The 24623-nt window shown below is 34.5% G+C and overlaps 1 protein-coding gene across 1 annotated transcript in view; it reads right to left on the bottom strand.

Moving 5' to 3' along the window:
* Positions 1-24623, bottom strand: part of LOC128986798 (protein PTHB1-like) — a 154603-nt gene that overhangs the window by 61593 nt on the left and 68387 nt on the right. The window contains exons 10-11 of the mRNA XM_054407320.1: positions 12399-12549; positions 6916-7105 (exon numbers count right to left, since the gene is read on the bottom strand). Of these exons, the coding sequence (XP_054263295.1) occupies positions 6916-7105; positions 12399-12549 (341 nt within the window). The remainder of the gene's footprint in view (positions 1-6915; positions 7106-12398; positions 12550-24623) is intronic.

Below are 24623 nucleotides of genomic sequence, written 5' to 3'. Positions count from 1 at the left end.
GAGAGTATTTAAAAGCTTTACTTTTGTTATTTGTTTGTTTTGACCCATAATTATTGCTGTAGTGTCGTCTGCAAAAAGGTAAAGTGGAATATTAATGTTGATTGGCAAATCATTAATGTACAACAGAAACAATACTGGCCCTAAAATAGATCCCTGCGGCACCCCACAGACAACCTCCCTCCAAGTTGAGAAGTGAGCAATTCTGTCATCATCGAACATTTTAACTCTTTGGAATCGTTTTGTCAGATAAGATTCAAACAGGTCATGTGCTATGCCTCTAAATCCATAATAACTCATTTTGGTTAGCAGCAGTTCGTGGCTGACACAATCAAAAGCCTTGGACAAATCACAGAAAACTCCAAATGTTGTCTGCGATTCATCCAAGGCCCTCAACAAGTCACTCACCAGCTCAAATACTGCCATCTGGGTTGATCTTCCCTGTCTAAAACCGAATTGTTTTTCGTTAATAAGATTATACTTTTCTAAATGAGTAACCATTTGATTTAATATGATCTTCTCCAAAATTTTTGAAAATGATGGAAGCAGTGCTACTGGTCTATAGTTATCTAAACTTCTATTACAGTTTTTCTTATAAATTGGAAAAATGTTGGAAAATTTTAGTTTGTCAGGAAAAATTCCAGTATGTAATACAATATTTGAGATGTGCACCAATGGATTCAAAATGATACTACTAATTTCTTTAATTAATGAAACTGGGATTTCATCCCATCCAGATGACTGTTTAGCCGACAAGCCTGCTATAGTCTTAATCATATCTCTTTTTGTGATTGGACTAAATGAAAAAGTTAAGCTTTGTATCTTTGCATTATTTATGTAATTTATTGCATCCTGAACTGAACCCCCTATGGAAGACTGTTGCCCCACACTACTAAAATGGTCATTAAAAACCTCAGCTATATCTCTTGGATCCTTTACAATGTTATTGTCACCAATTAACAACTCATTACAATGAAAACCATCTGAGATAAATCCAGTCTCTTTCCTAACTACTTGCCATGTTGTTTTTGCAATGTTATTGGAATGCTTGATTTTTGAAGATATACTATTTTTTTTGCTGCAAATACAAGTCTTTTAAAGATCTTTTTGTAGTTTTTATAGTACATTTGAAAACTTGGGTCAGAAGTCTGCTTTGATTTTTTATGGAGTTCTTTTTTATTCCTACTTGAGATTTTTAATCCTTTTGTCATCCAGTCACACCCATATTTAGAATTTTTATTTGAAGTAAATGTTCTAGTTTGAAAACATTGCAAAAACAAATCATAGAATACAGAGAAAAAACTGTTATAAGCTTCATTACTATCTGCCGAAGACAAACACATAGACCAGTCCTCCTTACTTAACAGATTAGAAAAATGTTCAATTCTTTTCTTAGAACTTAACAATCTGGTTGAAATAATTTCCTTCTTAGTAACTATATTTTTGTTTTTTACGAACAATAACTGAGCAGTGTGATCAGATAAACCCAATTCTATTACCTCTACCCGTACATTTCTGGTCCCTATCTTAGTGATAATGTTGTCGATACATGTCCTAGAAAGTTTTGTTATTCTTGTAGGTGTCAGTATAGTAACTTTGAAATTAAAAGACTTCAGAACAGAATTAAAAGTATGCTTTTCATTGTCATTACTCAGCTGGTTAATATTAAAATCTCCACACAAAAATATGTTTTTATTTTTTTTTGAGTTTGCTAACAGGTTTAGAAGATGAGTAAGTTTATCTATGAAATGCTTAAAGCTGCTGTTTGGTGTTCTATATATGGCTACAACCAAATATTTTTCTCCATTGCATCCTACAGATAAATCGAGAGTTACCCCCACACATTCAAAAACCGATTCCTCATAAATCTTTTTTATGCTGCTACATTCAGTTGCTTTTATATCATTCCTAACCAATATACATACACCTCCCTTCTGTTTTGTATCTCTTACACTTATTGAAATTAGCTTATAGTTATGAATTGTATGTGCAACATAGTAGTTTGACTCATTGAGCCAGTGTTCACAGATAGTCATCACTGCTGGACTTAGTTTGTTAATATCTAGAGATAATTCTAAATCAATTTTTGAGCTCCTCAGGCCCTGTATGTTAATATTCAATATTAATAGACTCTCGTCTTTAAGAATCCTTGTTTTATTTTTATGTATAGCTGTCATTCCGCTGTGAACACTGCCTGCCTTATCTCTAAAAAATTACATTCTTGAATATTATTTGTTTTTGAGGTTTCACTATAAGATGTGGGTTGACAATTAGTATCTACTCCCTTTACCATCTCTGAGAAGGAGAAGGGGCCAGGAGTGATAATGGGGGGGGGATTTAACTTTATCACATACTTTCTCAGACTGCTCATTCACTTCACTGGACACAGAGACACTCTTTCACTAACCAGTACGACACGTACTATAGCATTGTTAAATTATTTGTACTACCTATATGTTATGTTATTTGTACTACCTATATGTTATGTTTTTAGGCGTGTTTAAATTAGGGGCGCCAACGAAAGTCTCCGGTTGGGAACATAAGAGGGTAAGCAAGTGGATCTAACGACGGATCTAGAACGGATTCGCGTTTAACATTATTAGTTTTTGAAAAAGACCTATGATTTATTTGGCCAGGCTGTGCTCTGTTTCAGCTTTAAAAATAGCTGCGACATTTATTTAAGTAGCATAAGTAAGCACATGAATCTCACTGTACTCATCGGACCTCTCGTCCCTTCTAAAAATCCTCTAAAATTCTGCCATAATTTTAAAAGATTAGGCAAATAGGTTGGCAATGTGACCTTATTCCCGCATATTTTTTCCTGGCATTTTTGTTTGAATTGGGTTTCAAGCGCTGTTGGGTTCCAGTGCCAACGTCGTACTCAACTATACATCTGTGCGGGTTCCCGATGACCTTCTAAAGGTATTAGATTATTTACTCGGAGATAACATGTGTCATGGATCTTTAAATTGTAGATCCCCTGTGTGATCCTCTCATCTAAATGAGCTTCACAGCTGACCATGGCAAAGGTAAAATTGAATTGACGAATTTTAGATCTAAGCCTCGCAGCCCTGTTTTCAGATTGGGAGTTTCCAATAACTTTCTGAAAGTATAGTACGTAAAAATACGTAAGTTAACCAAACAACAGAAAACACTACAACGGAATTTTGATATACATTGTAAATTACGTGATACGGTAATGCAACGGGTAGGTAACTGCACTAAGAATAATCACTTTCAAACATTCACTTGTTCATCACACCGAACTGTAACCAAAACTACATGGTAATTCAGTAAAATAAGAAGCAAGTTAAATTAATTCAAATATTACGGACAATGTGTTATCAAGTTTTGCTAGGAAACTATTTTATGAACCAGACTTATTTAACAGACGTTTAAATGAAAATATCTATTCCGGCTTTACTCTGGAAGTTTTAAGTCCTGCAGTCTGTGGTTAACCTTAAAAACTATTTCAAACTACGTCCATATGTTATTTGTAAACAAAGGGAAATGAGTTTGATCTAATGTCAACAGATAGCGCCTCCTTCCAAACTTTAGCCCTTAAGTTTTTTTTTTTTTTATCACAATTTTATTTACAATCTGTTCGTTTTTAGAACATTTAGCAAATACAATAACAACTTTTAATAAAACGTTAGTTAATCTCTGTCCATTGACAGAGCTAACTTAAAAATATTTCAATGAAAAAATAAATATGTAAATAAACAAGGGAAAATTAAATTGTTCAAACAAAACGTGTGCTTAGATCCAAAACATGAATCCTTTTTAGCCTGTATATACTGGTACTGTTGTCCAAGAGGTTTAGAGCCAGGTGATTAGGGTGATTTTCAAGTTTCTTAAGATATTTTGCACTAAATTTGGTTATTTCCTCTTCAACCGTTCCACTGTCCTTGTGAAGGATATTGTTATTAACATACCACGGGGCTTGCAGAATGAACCTTAAAACTTTTGACTGAAATCGTTGGATGATGTTTATGTTCAACATACTGGATGTTTCCCACAGTTGGATTCCATAAGTCCAAATTGGCTTCAGGATTACTTTGTATAGTAATAATTTGTTTGCAATGGTCAATTTTGATTTACTATTTAGGAGCCAGGAAAGATTTTTAAATTTTAAATTTAGATGCATTCTTTTGTTCCAGATGTGGTTTTTCCATGTCAATCTTTTGTCAATCGTCATGCCGAGATATTTCACCTCGTGGGATTGAGGAATTTGAACATTATTTAAGGTTACAGGAGGACAAGTACCTAATCTGGTAGTGAAGGTCACATGAGTAGATTTGCTCTCATTCACTTTTATTTTCCATGTTTGCAACCATTCTTCTAAGTCGTCTAGTGAATTTTGAAGATTAAGTGAAGCTTCCACTGTATCAGGATGGGACGCTAAAATAGCAGTATCGTCAGAAAAAGTGGCCACAGAAGTATTCACATTTTCAGGTAAATCGGCTGTAAACAGCGTATATAGTACAGGTCCAAGAACACTTCCTTGGGGAACGCCAGCTTGAATTGGGTACAATTTTGTAATGCTATCTCCAAATTTAACTCTGAAATCAGGGTGTCTACTACATTCTGGATAAAAAATTCATGGACAATTCCCGTACATTTAAGGACACTTTGCCGTAACCTTTGTCGTTAGGTGTCATTAGGCCTACCGAATAATTTTCCTGATTTGTCAAACTGTATTAATCTTGTTATTCACTGTAGTTGTACCAGAGAGAAAAGTAAATAATAATAGATAAGAGTTAAAAATTACAAAATAGAAATTTATTGAAAGTAAACAAACATAGGCCTACCTATACTTTAGGTAAAGCTTTTATAGTGTAACAGCGAAACGCAATCATTTCAATTCAATTCATTTCAAAATCAATCATTGTCTCCTGCGATAGCGACAAATATCTCCATCCGTCACGTAAACTTCATAACATAGCTTATCCGATCCAGGCGGATTAATTTGGCATGATTCGCCCTGGCACAACGTTAGGTTCTCGACTACTTTTGAAAAAAAATCTTTATTGCATATTGTTACTCAATTCTTAGTACAAAATCAAGGTATGGTAAGCGGCTATAAATAAGCAATAAGCACAGAGTAAGATTATTGTATTTTCATTTGTAAAGTTAATATCGACACATAGCAATCATTAGTTGTTTATCTTATAGGCTCAATTACATTTTCTTAATATATTTTACAGCTCTTTCAAGAATCAAAATACCCAGGCCTAGACCTAATTATTTAGGAGGGCCTATATAAACTGAGTAACAAACAATGAGGTTATAATAGCAGCAAAGTTACTATCATCATTCTAGTTCATAAGATTTTGATTGCCTAAAGCATACAACTCAATAAATAAATATATGGGAAACAAAAACATTGAAACCTGAATAGCCAACAATATAAGACAAAGATACAGAAAATGGAATGACCTAATTTGAAACCAAGCAGGCCTAAATAGTGATAAAACATTAATGCAAACAACAATGCTTGTGGTTTTGTCAATTGAAAGATAAAATGTCTATAAAAAAGGGGTTAACTTACAAAATAAGACTGTAGATTATTTACATGTTTAATATGAAACCATAAACAGTTTTATGGCACTAGGCACTGGCCGGCAAATTGAATCTTCAAGCCGAAAGTACAAGTAAGAAGTGAAATCTAACAGCCATTATAAAGCTATTATTTTCACGATAAAATAGGTTTGGGATCTAATAATAACTACCCTAGTAATAAAAAAAGAAGTTGTAAAGGAATAAAAGTGATACAACTTTTATGAGCTAGCTGCTGAGTCAACAGTTCTTGGAAGTACTTGACTTGACACTTGATTGTCGTGATAAAATATTAATGTGTTTGAGATTGTTAATGGGATTTTTATTGCATAATTACTTTAGTAATAAATTATGAAAATGTAAACAAACATCTGATAAACCTTTTATGTGCTCCTAACCAACTAGCGATCAATAAAATTATGGCCCATTAAAAATTTAAGGACATTGTCTGGCATTTAAGGACAATTCCCGTACATTTCATGGCCAGTAAAAATTTAAGTACAATTCCCGGTTTTCGCGGATTTCCCGGTTGGTAGACACCAACCGATCGTAAAATAATACAGTTTGTTTTAACCGACCTTGATTTGAGAGCAGCTCGGTTTAACCGCCGCTTTCTAGGAATCTCTGCATTTCCGCTCCCACGCTGGGCGATGAGAACTGAGCCATACGCATATCTCCACAGGATATGACTAACAATAAGCTATTTTGTGTTGAGCACAAAAAATATAGCATAGCCTATTGTCAGTTTGTCATCATCGTTCGTAGCTCGAGCACATCTGATCTGATTTGTTATCTGTGCGGCAAATTTATAACATCATAAAGTGCGTTACGATTTTGAGAACTGATTATCTTATCGCCGAAGTAAACAAACAACGCAACTTGTAAGGAAGGCGTTAACAACTCCAAGGTCAAGATAGTTTTTGTGCCTCGAGCCTCCAGTGAGAGGCTATAAATAAACGTCCTGTTTTTAACAAAATGGTCGCTTGTATCTTTAATGTCGACAAAAGGTTCTGTACTGTATTACGATGTATTTGGAAAGCATCAATTAATACATTACAGTATTAAAGTTATTAAAATAGGAATTTTATTGACTCTTGCCTAGTACTATAATAATATATTCCACTGAAAGTAGGCCTATTTGACTTAACTGTGTTTCGTGTTTATTTGTGACTTTTCTATCAATATGAAAAAGGAGATAAGAGTAGTTTATTTTATAAATAAATAATGCCATTTTTGTTTATTTTATACCATCATTTGTAGGCTAATTGCTTCTTTGATGTATGATGTAACCTTTGTAACAGTGTTCAACTTAATAAAATAGATGAATACAGTTTGTCAACAGACACAAAGAGGCCTTACCCCTCTACTCTGGCGGTAAGTTGTGAGAGAACCAAACACAGAGCTGCCGCGTTGTCAGCCTGCAGACGATACCGGGGAGTTGATCTCCCCAAGACCACCGTGACAACACAGTGGGGCGCCGAGGTGTGAGACAAACCTGCCACACTGTCTGTACAACCTGCATCCTCCCATCCCTCACTGGCAGCCAGCTCTAAGACACATAATATAGTTTTGTAACAAACAGACAACTGATATTTATCTTGTGGGGTTGATCTTCCCAATGTAAATGAAAAGAAGTGCAAGTTTTTTTAACCTAGGGTAGAGTACTTAGGTTATGTGATAGATGAACAAGGGTTGCATCCCATGTTAAGTAAAATTGAAGCCTTGCAGGAAACTAGGCCCCCTCAAAATGTGAAAGAGTTAAAAGCCTATTTAGGTTTATTAAACTATTATCATAAGTTCATTCCGAATATGTCAACAAAGCTTGAACCATTGTATAGGCTATTGCAAAAAGATGTTAAATTTATATTTGGTGAAGAGCAAATGCATACCTTCGAAGACAGTAAGACTTGGTTAAAAAAGTACAATGTTTTATGTCATTATGATCCAAAAAAGGAACTTGTGCTTTGTTGTGATGCAAGTTCAGTAGGTGTTGGTGCAGTAATCTCAAACAGAGAATCAGATGGTAGCGAGAAACCGATACATTTCGCATCTCGTACTTTGTCGAAACATGAACAAAACTATGCGCACATAGAAAGAGAAGCGTTAGCAATTGTGTTTGGGTTAAAGAAATATCATAAATACTTGTATGGACGATCTTTTATTTTGCAAACAGATAACAAATCTTTGTCGATCATACTGCACCCCAGTAAAAACATACCCGCAATGGCAGCAGTTCGTATGCAGAGATGGGCATTGCTTCTCTCGTCATATAATTATAAGGTAGAGTATTGTAAGGGTACCGACATAGGTCGTGCTGATTTTTTGTCTCGCTCGCCCTTGCCTAATACGGATGATCCTATTAGTTGTGAAGTAAATTATTTATCTCCTACTCGATGTAAGCCTTTGTCTGCATATGACATTGCTGCCGAAACAAAAAAAGATGTTTTGCTTTCAAAAGTTTTGGATTTGACTTTGGTTGGTTGGCCAAAGTTTGTTGAAAAGGAATTAGAACCTTTTTTCAAACGTAGAGATGAGTTGTCTATTGATCAGGGTTGTATTTTGTGGGGTAACAGATTGATTATTCCATATAAGTTAAGGAAAGAGGTGTTGGCTCTCTTACATGAAGAACACCCTGGCATACTTAGGATGAAAATGTTGGCACGTAGTTATGTATGGTGGCCTAACCTTGAAGATGATATTATTAATGTTGTTAAGTATTGTCAAGTTTGTCAATTATCTCAAAATGCGGCTCCTAAAGTCCCGCTAACCCCTTGGTCTGTTTCTACCCGAAGGTGGGAGTGTTTGCATATTGATTTTGCTAAGAAGGACAATAAGAATTTTCTTCTTGTCATTGATAGTTTCTCAAAGTGGACTGAAATATTCATTATGGATAGTACAAATGCTAGTTGTACGATATGTAAACTGAGAACATTGTTCTCAAGCTATGGTCTACCAGAGAAAATTGTATCAGATAATGGTCCTCCTTTCAGTAGTTTAGAGTTTGAAAAGTTTTGTGAAATGAATGGAATCAAATTGATCCATAGCCCACCATACCATCCGTCATCAAATGGAATGATTGAACGGTCGGTTCAGACATTTAAGAAAAGTTTGTTAAGTTCACTTATTGAAAGTAAATTTCTTTCAAAACAAAATATCAGTTTGCAGCATAGAATTGATAATTTTTTGTTCGCTTATCGAACAACTCCTCATTCTTTTACTGGCCAAGCTCCTTCTGAGCTTTTTCTCAAGTGTCAACTGAGAACCCGTCTCTCTAGTCTTAAGCCAAATCTGTGTAATAGTCTTAAGAAAAAGAGATCTGATATAGCTAATAGGCTAGTTAAGAATGGTAGGCAAACAAGATGTTTTGTGCCAGGTGATAATGTACTTGTTCGTAGTGTCAGGGGAGAGGAAATTAAGTGGTTTCCAGGTGTGATTGTAAGAAAATTAAGTAATGTAACTTATACAGCTCAGGTTAAGGACCAAACTAGGTTTGTTCATGCAGATCACCTCAAGCCATATTTTTGTAAACCAGAGTCTAGGTTGTTAACAAAAGTAACTGCTCCCATGTTCGTGAGCCCTAATGATGTACCTGATAGAAGTCAGAATGTTGACAGTCCTAAAAGAAATGTCGCAACTCGTAGTCCTAAACCAAAATTGTCTCCTGATAAGTATGCAAGACATGATGAACCTGTAGAGCAGACACTTGGTAATGATCAGGCTAGTAAGCTCGCTAGATCGGAGGAACCTGTTCAGATGTCGTTGAGCCAAGGTAGGGCTGTTAGAAACAAGAAGGCTCCTGACCGATTAAACCTATGAATTGTAAATAGGCCTATTGTTTTGTACTGAAGAATTGCTATATTGTTGTATTATATTATATTGTTTTTTACTGAAGAATTATTTTTGTTAGTGTAAGATGTTTAAATATTATTTAATTTCATCAAGTTTGTATACAGTACAGTGTATACAGTAGAACATGAAAATTGGTTAATTTTGATTTAAGTTGTAAGTTGTTATTGTCTTTACCAGATGTAACTTGAAAGTTGTGATTTTAAATTTTATTGTCTTCATCATTATGTAACTTGAAAGTTGTTGTTAGTTTTAGTTTCTTCTGTCTGTAAAAAAAAAAAAAAATAATAATAATAATTTAAAAAGGCCTAACTCAACAGTTATATTGTTAAATTCAGTTATGTTGTAAAATTCAGTTATTTTGTTAAATTCATGTGGAAGTAAAATTTTTATTTTGTTACAAGCCTTGACATAAGGAGGGGAGAATGTTATATATGTATACTTAGGTCTTTACTTAATGTCAATTTACTTTGTCATGTTGGTTACATGCGAGGATAACGAGAAGGTTGTATTTCCTCCTTCTTCATATAATGGTTGTCACAAGATGTAGACGTCAAATTGTTCTATCTTCATTATGTTTTAATAAACTTGTATAGTTTGGCCAATGTGAAGTTCTTATTCTATCCAACAATTATTAACTCTGACCTCAACTCTAAGTTTACAACTTTGTAAATCATAGCCTGATATGATTACATCATCAATGTAACAGCCTACACTGGGAATACCCTGAAGCACCCGATCCATTATCGACTGATAGATGGACGGAGCCGACGAAATACCAAAAGGTAGCCTAGTGTACCTAAACAAACCCAAATGGGTATTTATAGTCAAATAGGGTCTGGATTCCTCACAAACCTTTAACTGCTGAAAAGCATTAGATATGTCTAGTACAGTAAACACCTTACCATTAGATAAAGGCTGAAACAAATGCTCAATACAAGGTAACGGATAGTGCTCAGTTTTCAAACATTGATTTACATTCTTAAAATCACCACAAATTCTGACTTGGTCAGAGTTAGGCTTAGGCACAACAACTATACTAGAAGCCCATTCACTGTGACTAATAGGCTCGATAATTCCATTGGTTTTAAGTTTGTTCAACTCTTTTTCTACTACTTCTTTCAAAGAAAATGGAACAGGCCTACCTTCATTTTTAGCATTAGCTGTACCTTTAAATTTATTCTTAGGTCTACTACTACTTTCCCCACTACTTGAATAGGTTGTACCCTGTACATTCTTTTTGCGACACACTTTAGCTAGATGACCTTTCTTTTTACATATGTTACAATTATATGACTTGTATTTACAATTAAACCAAACATGATTTTGTTCCCCACAACACGTGCACTTTTTATCCACACCACTTTTGCGTTGGAACAGCTTTTGAACATTACCCGAACTGGACTCGTGAAACCCCTTTAACTCCCTGGAAGCTAGTTCCATAGAGACCGCAACTTCTACTGCCCTTGTAAAAGTAAGATCACTTTCCGTAAGCAGCTTACGCTGTATCGCCTCGTTGGTGAGGCCGCAAACCAGCCGGTCCCGCAGCGCCTCCTCCAGAAATGTGTTAAAGTTACACTGAGAAGCAAGTCTCTTAAGTTCAATGACATAGTTTGAAACAGATTCACCCGAGAGCTGATCCCTCTTGTAGAACTTGTAGCGTTCTGATATAAGAAGCTTTTTAGGAGCATAGTGGGCCTTAAGATGTTTGACAATGTCCTCTAATCCGAGAGAATCCACAGATTTAGGGGCTACTAGATTTTTTAAGAACCCCATAAGGCTTAGGCCCTAAAAAGAATAGGAGCTTTAGTGGCGTCCTTAACAGAATTAGCTTTAAAATATTGATCTACCCGCTCTAGGTACAGTTCAATGTCATCAGATTCTTAAAATTCTTTGATGTGTCCTAAAAACGACATGCTTGCAACATACCTGCCATCGGCGTCACCTTTTATTATCTTCATGCATCGGCCTAATTAACATCTAAAACATGGCCATGTACTTTGAATTCATTTCCGCATTCGTCGCCATAATTGTTGGATAGAATAACAACTTTACATTGGCCAAACTATACAAGTTTATTAAAACATAATGAAGATAGAACAATTTGACATCTACATCTTGTGACAACCATTATATGAAGAAGGAGGAAATACAACCTTCTCGTTATCCTCGCATGTAACCAACATGACAAAGTAAATTGACATTAAGTAAAGACCTAAGTATACATATATAACACCCAAGACCCCTGTAACAACACAGTGGGGTGCCAAGGTGTGAGACAAACCTGCCACACTGTCTGTACAACCTGCATCCTCTCATCCCTCAATGGCAGCCAGCTCTAGACACATAATATAGTTTTGTAACAAACAGACAACCAATATTATCTTGTGGGGTTGATCTCCCCAACACCACTGTAACAACTCAGTGGGGCGCCAAGGTGTGAGACAAACCTGCCACACTGTCTGTACAACCTGCATTCTCCCATCCCTCACTGGCAGCCAGCTCTAGACACATAACAGAGTTTTGTAACAAACAGACAACTGATATTATCTTGTGGGGTTGATCTCCCCAACACCACTGTAACAACTCAGTGGGGCGCCAAGGTGTGAGACAATCCTGTCGCATGTTCAGTTTTTTTCACAGCTAAAAAATTCACAACTCATTGCCAAGTAACTAAGTAAGTATTATCTAGTAAGTAATGAGAGTATTATCCTCATGTTGTCGCATTCTTTCATGAAGGATAATTTATGATTACAGGTGTGGGATTTATAAACCAGAGAATTCAAGAGGTCAGGATGGAATGAATGTCTTCTTTGATGGAGTTGGTTTGACCAGTGAGGATTTTTCAGGATCTGTAAAATTTGTTTATACTCAGGGTTAAGATTGGTTGAGTCCAACTCACAGTTTTCTGTAGGTTATTATTCTTCCAGTAGAAATCAATCCGTAAGTGGGGCTCCGCAAGGGTATGATAGAAGCAGAACATAACCACAACTCACCGACAAACAGCAAATTGAGAGGCACTGCTGGTTGTGAGAGGGACAGAATGATCTTGTGGTCTCCTTCCTTCCCAGGTGAGACAGCCTGCATTACCATAATAGTTGGCAACACTGCTGTCTTCTGCAGTATGTGAGGCTTACCCCCGGCACCCTGTATAATAACAATAATTAATTCTTTATTTTCATTTTCGACAATACTATAATTCAATAAACATAGTAAATAATCAATAAATTAAAAAAGGACACACAGTAACCACAGCCTAAATCAAACATAATAATGTCACAGGCAATTTGACTTAATGTGAACTAACGTTTTAGGCCAGGTAGACATGTTAAATGACTTAAGAGTAAAAAAAAATGTTAATATTCTAACAAGGATTTTCAACCAATCACTTGTATCAGTATAATTAGTGGGAGACTATTTAAGAGTATCTTGGACAGAGATACCTTAGTAAGCTTACCTTTGAAAATTAGTTCCCAGGAGCTTGTAGAGATAAACAAAGAATATCAATCTATAAGCCCCTGGACTCTATTGATCTCGGTTATGCTAGATGAACTTGAATCTCTTTCCAGAAACCCATTATTCAGCCCCATTGTTTTTTTTTTTTTTTTTTTTTTTAAATCTAGTCTCCAATTTAGTTGCACCAACTATTTTCTTGTTAACAAATGTTTTATATGAAAGGAGATAGTTTCAATTCAAACCAACATCTTGAGTAAGCACATAACAGTTCAAGCTAAAAGTAAATTGTAAGAAAAAACAACCACCTGGACATATTTTCGCTCAGCTCAAAATTAAATATGCTTGGGTTTACTGAAAATAACTCAAGGTGATGTCATAAAATCCTATACTCTAATACGAGCAATGTTTGCTTGTATGTATGTATGTATGTATGTATGCTTGCTTGTACCAAGATCTCGAAAACGGCTCCGACGATTTTCTTCAAATGTTGTAAATAGATTATTTTTGGCCTAAAAACGAGTTTACTACAGTTACAACTGCCAACAAAAATCTAATTACGTAGAAAAATTAAACTGAAAGTCACATTATTTTAACATTAGTCTTATGGGTTGCTAAGTAACCATGTTGGTTGAATTGAATAACAAGGAAAAAGTAAACAAAAGACTTGTAAGTAGTCTATCCACAGTATACTAGCAATTACAAAATACAGTACAAAAGGAAATACCCCCGCCGCTGCAAACCTGCAGACTAAGCGAATTTCCATTTCCCTGAATGGATTTACACTAAAATGTCTCCTTAAAAATATCACATTTATTCCCTATTTAAATAGAATCAGTTTTACACATACTTAGGTTTGCTGCAACAGGGAGGGTAAAAGTGTTTTTTATGTAAAATGTTAATAGTTAGTAAGATAGCCTATAAAAACATTTTCCAAATTTGGGCAAAATATGTTTATAAACAAGCAAACTACAACAGTTTACTTATTCTCCATAAGAATAACATGGGAATTTTAAATTTACAATTTTTTGGAATTTTCTCCGTAACCATTTGGCGCATTATAACGCTTCTATATACGGTACTAAATAATTTGTTTTTTAAGCTCTACAAAATAGTTTAGAAAGAAATTGCAAAATTTTATGTTTTTTGGGTCAAAAATGGGAAAAACCTATTTTTACCCCATAAAAGCCCCCATAAAGTTCCCATGGTCCGATCATGCTGGTTCGCGAACTCGTTCAAATAAACGTAGGTTTACACGTTTGTACCAAATTTCATCAAAATCGGATCATTTTTGCTCGAGTTATCGCGCTAACGGACACATATATATATATATTTACTGTATATATATATACACGGCCGCGCCCAGGAAGCCAGTCACATAAAATATACACTGGAAGTCAGTCAGTTGCACCCCCCAATATATTTCAAGACTATGATATATATATAATATATATTGGTAAATATCTTAAGCTTAGACATATCTGAACGTATATATCTCTTTTTTTCTTAAAAATACTAAAATATAATTACGTAAAAAATGCTATGCTAATGCAGTCACCACCGCATTTGCATGGGAAAGCCAGTCACGTAAAATTTGTGCTGCTAAGCCAGTCACTATATATTTTACCGCATACCACTGGAATCCAGTCACTGAAAATCCACCGGGTATCCTGTCACTTCAGTCACTTTCACCCCTGCCCTTCTACTTTGTGATATTTATTTTTGTTCTACAAGCTTGAAAATTCGCACCTCAAACAAACGGATTATGCTTCAGGCATTGAGCACTCGCATAACCCATCTTTCGCACTTCATTTTAATTAGTTGTCTTCCAGATTACTTAACAATTACTATTCTACAGATTAAATACCTAAATGTCAATGTAATCTTTGGTCGTCTTAATAGTCGGCCTGGCAACTGTGGATACAAATATGTACCGAACTAATTTGCAATCGCAAGGTGGGAAGTTATTGCTTTATAGTCGCACAATTAGGCCTATTGTTGAGTCCTTGGAGGCAAGCGGCCATCTTGGATGATTTCAAATAGCTGTAAAATTTATCGTCCAAAAATATTTTTCAAACACCGAAGTATTTATAATTTAAATAGCTAGTATACTGTGGGATTAGAAATGTTCTTTGTAGTTTTGAATTATTCTCCAAGGGAGTCCATAAAATAAGTTAACGGTCACGGTCATCTTGGAAAAAGGCCAACTAATACGAAAACAATATCCTGTGTTACGCGGGTCGTAGCACACAAATAGTTTTCCCGCCTCAAACAATCAAAGGCGCATGGAACAAGGCAAAATTCTTGTCTCTCTTGGGGCAAGAGGTCGGGGCGGGCCTAACGGGTTCCATTGATGGGCTACCCGGCTACCGACCGACCTGGGGTAGCGACTAGCGAACCAGTGGATGGTTAAAGGTTCTGCCGGTTATTTCCATCTTATTGCTGGTTCTCGAGCTTTTTGAGCTCGTTGTACAGTGAAATCTTACTTCCCTATTTTATATAGCCACAATCAAAGCGGTTTTTACAAGAAAGAATGAAGATATAGACTCAGTGATGTGTGGTTACTTAATTAAATCATGTTCCTTGATTGTTTACCCTTTTGTAAGAGCCAATAATCAATCAACTTATATTTCTTCATTTTTCGATTTATTATCTATATCAATTCAAGAGGTAGCCCTGTACCTGGTTAACAAACATACCGATTACATTTAACGTGTTTTCTTTGAGTTACGCCCCATGGGATTCCAAAGTTTCACAATGTTTACATTTTTGAAGAATGTAGATAACAGAATGTTTAACGAAGTCAGCTGTAAATGCTGTCAATGCAGTGCTTTGATTTTGCGGTCCAAAAGGTAGAAACGATTCGATTTGTGAAACTTTTAACTTTTGCTACCATTGTGACTTTCTTAATTTAAGGAAGTAAACGTATTAACATGACGTGTTTGGAGTGGGATTTGAAATATGTGACGTGTATCAAACTTTTTCTCTTCAAAATCCTCTCCGATGTAAAACACAGGTACGGCAGCTAGGTTTATTAGAATTCAAAAGTTTTTTAATTGTCCTCCAATGTTTAGAAATTATTTTTCGATCAAGTTGTTTAATGAATAAATAATTGTTTTGCCAAATTATGTTTCGAAACCAGGAACTAAAAATAGATCAGGAAATAGATATTTTAGTTCAGAAAACAAAGCCAATCAAATAGGCCTACGTACTTTTTAAATAAAAACACTGGTCGGATGGTTTTTAACTTTGCTGTTTATTTACTTCAATAAATTTCTAATAAAAATCACCACAGGTACTAATCTATATAAATAAAATTAGAGTTTTGTCTGTACATTGCTCAGAATCATCAATTTTTACATTATTTTTACGTTTTAAACATTCAAGAATCCGAAAAAAGTTTCATCTCAATTCCGCTATTATCTCAATCATCAATTATTATCTCAATTCCGTTGTTGTCATCTTCCGTCTGTCACGGTCCAAAGGCCATTTTATATTTTTAACTGTTTCAAAAGATTAATAGTTAAAATTAAAGCCAAAGATTAATAGCTCAAATTAATATAATTCACGGATTATTTTAAATCAAAAACATAAATAATAGTGGAACTATTGGTTTTTAACCATAGAAAAACCTTATGAAATATCAGTTTTATTTTGGTTATTCATCTTGTGTTTGCTTGAAACTCGTCCGATTTCAATAACTAATAGCTTAAATTAAAGCCGGTATTTCACTGAAGGTTCTTAGACCAAAATATTAAATATATAGGTTTAGATAAAATTGTAACTGGTGAAATGCATCTTAAATCGAAGTAGAAATAAAAAAAATCAAATATATATTTTTGGTGGAGTAATACATTAGATAAATATTGCCGATACTTTATGTGAAATCTGTGCGAGCATTCCTTAAACATAAGACCTCAATCATGGAAATCGGTCGGGTAGTAGAACCAAACGAACTCGGAAAATAAAAACCAATTTTTTAAAATACATATATATATAAGACTAGAGGACCTATGCTGCCCCGCAGTATTGAAATAAATACCATTATTAAATAAATAAATATCAATATGCCGATGCTTGATGTGAAATCTATGCGTGCATACCTTCAATTTGAGGCTTCAATCATGAAAATCGGTCGGGTGGAAGAGCCAAACGAGCTCGGAAAAGAAAAACCAAAATATTTTAATAGTCAAAACTCACTATAACCAATCCAGTGAATGCAGGAAAAAGATTTGAATCATAATCGGTAATATAGTTTTCTCGGAGTAGGCAGCGTAAATTTACATTTTGTAGGTACAGACAGAAAGACAGACTGACAGAAATTGAGATGAGACTCGTTTGAGCCTTCATAGCCTAGAAACGTAAAAATAACAAAAAACTGCATGATTCTACGCAATCGACAGACAAAACTGTAATTTTATTTCTATAAAAGAAGACTACATTTGCACAGTTTCAAGCACTCGACAGAGTTGCTCGACAAGCTGGTCCGAATCTGACACCATTGAATCACTGCAAGGGATGCGCGCAGAGGTAGAGGAACATACAGATGACTTCTGAGAATTTCAACTTTCTCGTTTTGCAATGTGCCGTTATAGCCTTACTTGGAAGAGGGGGATTTTTGGACCACGAATGAGTTTCTTATGTTTAGTTTTAAATAAATCCGACCTGAATATAAAATAGCAAATGCAAGTTCGCAGTAACAAAAACGTTTATTTTTACGGAATAACTAAGGTCTGGGTCAAAAATAAGTTCTAGACCAGTGGTATAGCCAGGAAAATTCTATTTTCGCCATAATATGAGTACAAACTTTTGAAAATTTAACATGGGCCTTATGAGAAAACATTCCACTATTATTGTCATTTGTTTACATTTTAAGACATAACTCGGCGTTCTGTACCCACGGGCACCTCAGCTTGCGCATGCGCAGAAAGCTCTTGAAGCACTTTCCGAGGTAACTGTTGTACTTCTGATGTGTATTAGCTTCTGACATACAATTTTGTCAACTAGAGACAGAGAGAAAGAGGACGACTCGACTTTGCTCCACTTCATTAAATAGTTTGATGTATAAGAATTTTTATTACATTATAAAACTTTCCAGAGTAATGAGTTTCTAATCCATTAAAAGACTATTCTTACATTATCCTCAGCTGTATTACTGTTTATTTAATACTTTTGCCAATATAAACGAGCGATACAATTTATTTTTTTATTTTTAACGCTTTTTATAATAATTATTATCACTAAATCACTCTTTTCGTCAGTTATCGAGTCGTGTCGTTGTCAATAATGTCGTCTGATTTTGACTGATGTCAGATGTAGCCTAGAAACGTAAAAATAACAAAAAACTGCATGATTCTACGCAATCGACAGACAAAACTGTAATTTTATTTCTATAAAAGAAGACTACATTTGCACAGTTTCAAGCACTCGACAGAGTTGCTCGACAAGCTGGTCCGTATCTGACACCATTGAATCACTGCAAGGGATGCGCGCAGAGGTAGAGGAACATACAGATGACTTCTGAGAATTTCAACTTTCTCGTTTTGCAATGTGCCGTTATAGCCTTACTTGGAAGAGGGGGATTTTTGGACCACGAATGAGTTTCTTATGTTTAGTTTTAAATAAATCCGACCTGAATATAAAATAGCAAATGCAAGTTCGCAGTAACAAAAACGTTTATTTTTACGGAATAACTAAGGTCTGGGTCAAAAATAAGTTCTAGACCAGTGGTATAGCCAGGAAAATTCTATTTTCGCCATAATATGAGTACAAACTTTTGAAAATTTAACATGGGCCTTATGAGAAAACATTCCACTATTATTGTCATTTGTTTACATTTTAAGACATAACTCGGCGTTCTGTACCCACGGGCACCTCAGCTTGCGCATGCGCAGAAAGCTCTTGAAGCACTTTCCGAGGTAACTGTTGTACTTCTGATGTGTATTAGCTTCTGACATACAATTTTGTCAACTAGAGACAGAGAGAAAGAGGACGACTCGACTTTGCTCCACTTCATTAAATAGTTTGATGTATAAGAATTTTTATTACATTATAAAACTTTCCAGAGTAATGAGTTTCTAATCCATTAAAAGACTATTCTTACATTATCCTCAGCTGTATTACTGTTTATTTAATACTTTTGCCAATATAAACGAGCGATACAATTTATTTTTTTATTTTTAACGCTTTTTATAATAATTATTATCACTAAATCACTCTTTTCGTCAGTTATCGAGTCGTGTCGTTGTCAATAATGTCGTCTGATTTTGACTGATGTCAGATGTTACACTGAATCGGTCACAGGGATAATAATTAGTTTTAACCTACCAACGCTTTTTATAATAATTATTATCACTAAATTACTCTTTTCGTCAGTTATCGAGTCGTGTAGTTATCAATAATGTCGTCTGATTCTGACTGATGTCAGATGTTACACTGAATCGGTCACAGGGATAATAATTAGTTGTAACCTACGACTAGCTTACCTAACTAAGTCTGAGTGTTGCTATTTGCAGTGTGGGATGATTGCACTGGACAGTTTAGCTATCTATTTCAGAAAAATAAAGTTTAAAATAAATCAAATTCTAGGATCTGTTCTTAAGTTGTGGCCGTTTTGAGATGGATGCTTTCAGAGTTCAGTTTAACCTAGCCTGAACAACTGGATTAGTAGCTTGACTTAGTGGTTCATCCATGTTTAGTTTATAAACACTAATCAATGCCTAATCTAGATTATACGTGCCTTATTCTACTCCGTTTTAAAACTAATATACATAGGCATAAGCTTTAATTTTTGTATTAAATACTGGGTGCATCATTAAGGTAACTCCGTTAGGTTGCTTTTTATAAATAAATAATTTCATAAATCACTGATACCCAATATCATCTACGTGTGTTATATTTATATCACTTATATTTATATCTCTGTGGTTAGGTTTTGGTTATGTTTGCCTTAAGATGGCTATAAGCTTAGGACTAGATATCAAATAAACTCCCAATTAACTTATAGTGCAGCCTAGCCCTAATATGTCAGTGTCAATGAAATAGTGCAATATCAAGGACAACCAAACTTGGATATACAACCATGTTTATACCTAAGGTTCCTTTTTGGTACTCACCAAAAAGGATCAACCGTAATTGTTTTCAGTCAGAAAGTGTCCTGAGTTTCCAGAAAATTGTAACTTATTACATTTTAAAAATTAAGGGTAAATTAAACGTTTTGGTTCTGGTTTTGGAGTGAGTCCAAATTCTTGCAGTGACTAATACTTCAAAGGAAGGAAGGTGGGAAGATTTTCATACTGCTAATAGCCTTCTTCGAACTCAGCGTGAAAAATACTGGGTAATTTCTATAGTTTGGGCCATTTAGGGGAACCAAACAAATTTTTTAAAACTCTTCTATCTCATCATTTCAGTAAACTATGATATTATTATTTGAATAGAAGTTAAATGTCAAGAAAAAAAAATACCTCAAATTATTATTTTTGGGATAGAATTACATTGACCAAGGAATACTCTCAAAGTGTAGTGTAGTGATAAAGTTTCCCGAACAAAGCTCGGTCCCCAACTACTTGTTGTCAAACAACGCAATAATGTACGTTATTTCATAAAATTTGTACCTGAGAAATTTACAAATGGAAAATGCATTTCTCGAAAGTGTAAGCAAATCTTAAAATGATAGGATTTGTAATGATACGATCTTAAAACGAGCAATTCAGTATTCTTATTCAAAACACCAAAAACCCGCCACTGGATCAAAATATGCCCGCACGGCGCAACCCGGCACGGTGGGAAGCCCCTCTCGTACAATTTAAATTACGTACATAAGCCAAAAAATAAAAAATATGATTTTTTAGAACATTTTACTTTTTGTATACAGAATCCACTGTTTTTAAACTTACCTGACCAAAAAATAAAATAAAGTAGTAGCCGACAAAAAAAGTTCCGTGGAAATTTGCCATGTCACGTTTCATAAAACATTTAAAATAATCGACTTTATTTGAATATTTAAAATGAAAAGTACCGGGGGACCGAGCCGTGGTTCAGTATGTTTATTTCGATTGTAAAAGATATATAAAGGAAACTCATGTTTTCTTTATAACTAATTTCGGCTTTTATTGTTTAAGTTTCAGTGGAATTTTAATTTACTATGATGTAACTTTAAATGGACAATGCAACACATTAATTTATTTCAATCTTACACATTTCTGTTATTGTAAATAAATCATAGAAATTTAAAAGCATAAAAGTAGTATATTTTTAAATACGTTCCTAATCTATACTTATTCAATACGCAAGCAGGATTTTTGTGACAATTACTCCTCCGAAACTACTGAACCGATTGACATGTTTTTGGTGTCATTGGAAAGAGCGTAACGTGAAGTTGTGCAGGAAACTTTCTTTTTAAGGAAATAATTAGAGAGTGAGGCCCTGGGGCCCTTTAAAGTTTCGTATCTATCCATAAGATTAACATGGGAAACAAAGATTGTTTTGAAACTCCAGCTGTTGTCAGAAATTAAATATTAATATTTGGTGTCCATGGAAGCATGAGGAAATTCACAATGTTTCCATTTGCTTTGACATTTAAAAGTAAACAACCAGAACTAAACTGTCAAATGCCAATTTCGCAATTTCAGACAGCTGATCGAAAAAAATAAAACAACTATGTGGTAGGTTTATTTAATCTTTATGATGGATTGTTTATTATAAATCTATTTAAATGATTATAAAACAGATTTTTCCCGTTGCGAAACAAAAATTAAAAGTGAGAAGAAGAACATATGTTAATTAAACAGTCAATGTGTAAATAATTATCCACGTTGTATTAAAAATGTGTATAGGTTTGGATGTTGGTTTGTGTTTAATGATATAAGTTAAAACATATCATTCAAGTCATCATTAGTCATCGTATTAATTATTGAATTTGTATTATAAGGATTTGGCGTATGACTATGCCTATGATAAATAACACCATTTCAGAGTTCTGCCAGTTTTTGCCTAAATCTGTTCTGTAGAGTTTAAAGTAGGCTACACCTTTTTGTCTACAAATTAGCTAAATAACTTAAGTACGGTGCATTATAAAAGCTGACAGCTTTTTTACGTTGACTTAAATTGTAAGCTTACCTTTCCCCGTCCATGGGCAGTTTGATAGTTAAAAACTAACCCTATAAACTGGAATAGGACTGTTATGTAAATTGTGAGTATTTCCATTAGTTGATAATCTTTTAGTCGACTCTTTCAAAATCATCGGAAATTATGTCTGTTGTTAGTTTTAAACAAGTCATTTGTTTATAAATAACTCCTGTACTTCTTTGCAATTGCTCGATTTTGAGCAACATGTACACTAGTGAAGGAATTAATATGCGATCAAAGGTTAATACAGTAGCAATCAACTACACAGCATTAAAACAGCACAGTGTATGTAAGGGATGTGATTTATTTCTTGGTACTAAATTAAGTCATTCTTCAAGTATAAGTAAAACTTCAGCATGGGCATACTCTCTAACGTACTATCATATGATGGATTAGCTGAAGGCAGATAAGTCCGATTCAAGCTTATATTGCTTACTATAAAGATTGTTGTAATACAATTAACTTTAACTAGTGGTCGTCCAGTGGTCGAAAACTCGACCAAAAATATGTAATGTACAGGTTTCAAATGATTTAGGCCTAAAACTTTTTTTACTGTGTGAGTAACTAAGGACTTCTGGATAATTTTAATATGATATTTATATGTTTCTTACTCAGGAACAATGCCGTTCCGGTACACTATATAAATGGACGTTAACGTGATTATAAATTTGCATTTTACATAGTCAAAATACAATAGGTATTGCGCAACCGTGATATGATAAGTCATTAACCTTGGTTCACTAATAAAAACTACACCGTATGCTTACTCAAACAAAACAAAACTTGCTTACTGTACAGCAATAAATCACGTAAAGAACAAAACAAAAGAAAATGTAGACTAGAAGACTATTGATACCGTAGTCATCCTAGGCTACTACTACATAATGTTTCAGAACAGAAGTATGGGGATAAAAATATTAAATAACTCATAAAACACCATAAAATCATAGTACTGTACTTAATAATCACCTAACGACCCAGCCACAAAATATTGTAGTGTTGTGACAGCAGACAGGAGCAGACGATTGTCAGTATGTCAGTGTCAGTGCAAGATTGTCAGTCTGTAGGTGCGAGCGTATAGCTTGACCTTGACGCTACTGATCGGTATTTCTCCGTTTTGCTTCCATCTTATTTTTGTCAAATGAACTGTAATATTTCAATAATTGGGAACCTACTGCACATAAAAATTACCGTAAACAGTTAAATATATCGTTCATATCGAAATATTAGACTGAAAAACACAGTTCATAAAACATTTTCTTGGGATTTGTGAGGTTATATAATATATAGGCATCATGATGATGCGACTCCAGTTAAGCGAGGTTCTACTGTATCTGCAAGTTAAAGTTACAAATAGAAACCCATTATGGTTTGTATTCAATGACTGATGTATTATACAAAATAAATTATAACTTATTTTGATATTAATCAGAAGCATTTATTACAGCTTGCAGAACTTATTGGTATATATAAATATTCCAGTTACTATTACTTAAAAAAAATTAAACACGAAATTGTGTGGCCATTCAATTTTTATAAACACAGTGTTAAACATTTGACTCTGCAGAATACCAGATGGTAAAGAGTGTTTGGTTTCAAGAAAATAAAATAAAAAATAGTTTAACCAGCTTTACTATTTATTTTGAAAAATAATAGATAGGAAACCATAAGGATAGGTATGGGATTGAACTGAAATAATTGCAGGATAACTTAAATCGTAAAGTCCACAATCTGTATATCGTTAGAGAGAATCTGAAAAGTAAACAAATAATCGTTTCTGGCGTTTGTTATATTGTACCCCCCTCCCCCCCGCATTTGCACTCGTGACCACTTTTTGTTGCTTCCTTATCATTCATCCGTCCCAAAATAGAATTCCTGTAATAGTTTGTTTGTTAAATTAAAATTATTATACAAATCTTTTATCTTTCGAGTGTAGTTTCATGGTTATTCTTATCAGATGGAATAATATCGTTGTCATATGTAATAGAGGGGTTATATTATATGTGGTAATAGTTACTCCTTCGCGTAACGCAATTGCGTAAAAAACAGTTCCCGTATCTCGGACAAGATTCACGTATATTTCTCGAGATAAAGAAAATCCGTATAGTTCCCGGTCCGTGGAAACACTGTAATATTGTACTAGGATATAAAATATTGTATAAAAGAGAAGTTGACTAAAATTTCAACTGAAGGTAAAAAAAAAAATAAAATAACTTAAAATATGAGATGATGAACGGGTAGGATCAAGATTCAACCAATTATAATTAATTAATATTCAACGATCCTTATTATAGGTGCATCATATTTATTTGGAGTATGAACATGTTTAAACATTAACACGTAGTTAATCACTATCCCAACACAAATAGTAACAAGGAGTAAACGAAGGTTACAGACCGCTGGGTGTTACCGCTACAAAGTAGGGTAGGGTGCCGTACTTGACTACACTACTCCACGATAGAACACACGATGAGACAGTCTCCGCATTGGTATTGCAGTTACGCTTATCGACACAGGCAGCAGCACCGGTTTGCTGTTTTCATTCGTATAAAGTGCACGGGAAGCCATACCTGACTGGCTTATGGGAGAGCTGACTGGCTTTCGGGCGGGTGACTGCCACACCGAGTAAATTACCAGCGCAC

The sequence above is a fragment of the Macrosteles quadrilineatus genome, unplaced genomic scaffold, assembly GCF_028750875.1.
Source record: "Macrosteles quadrilineatus isolate MER2022 unplaced genomic scaffold, UCM_ALF_1.0 Scaffold_2__2_contigs__length_208266976, whole genome shotgun sequence".
In the NCBI taxonomy this organism is placed as follows: Eukaryota; Metazoa; Arthropoda; class Insecta; order Hemiptera; family Cicadellidae; genus Macrosteles; species Macrosteles quadrilineatus.
This window is presented reverse-complemented; position numbering and strand designations above follow the sequence as displayed.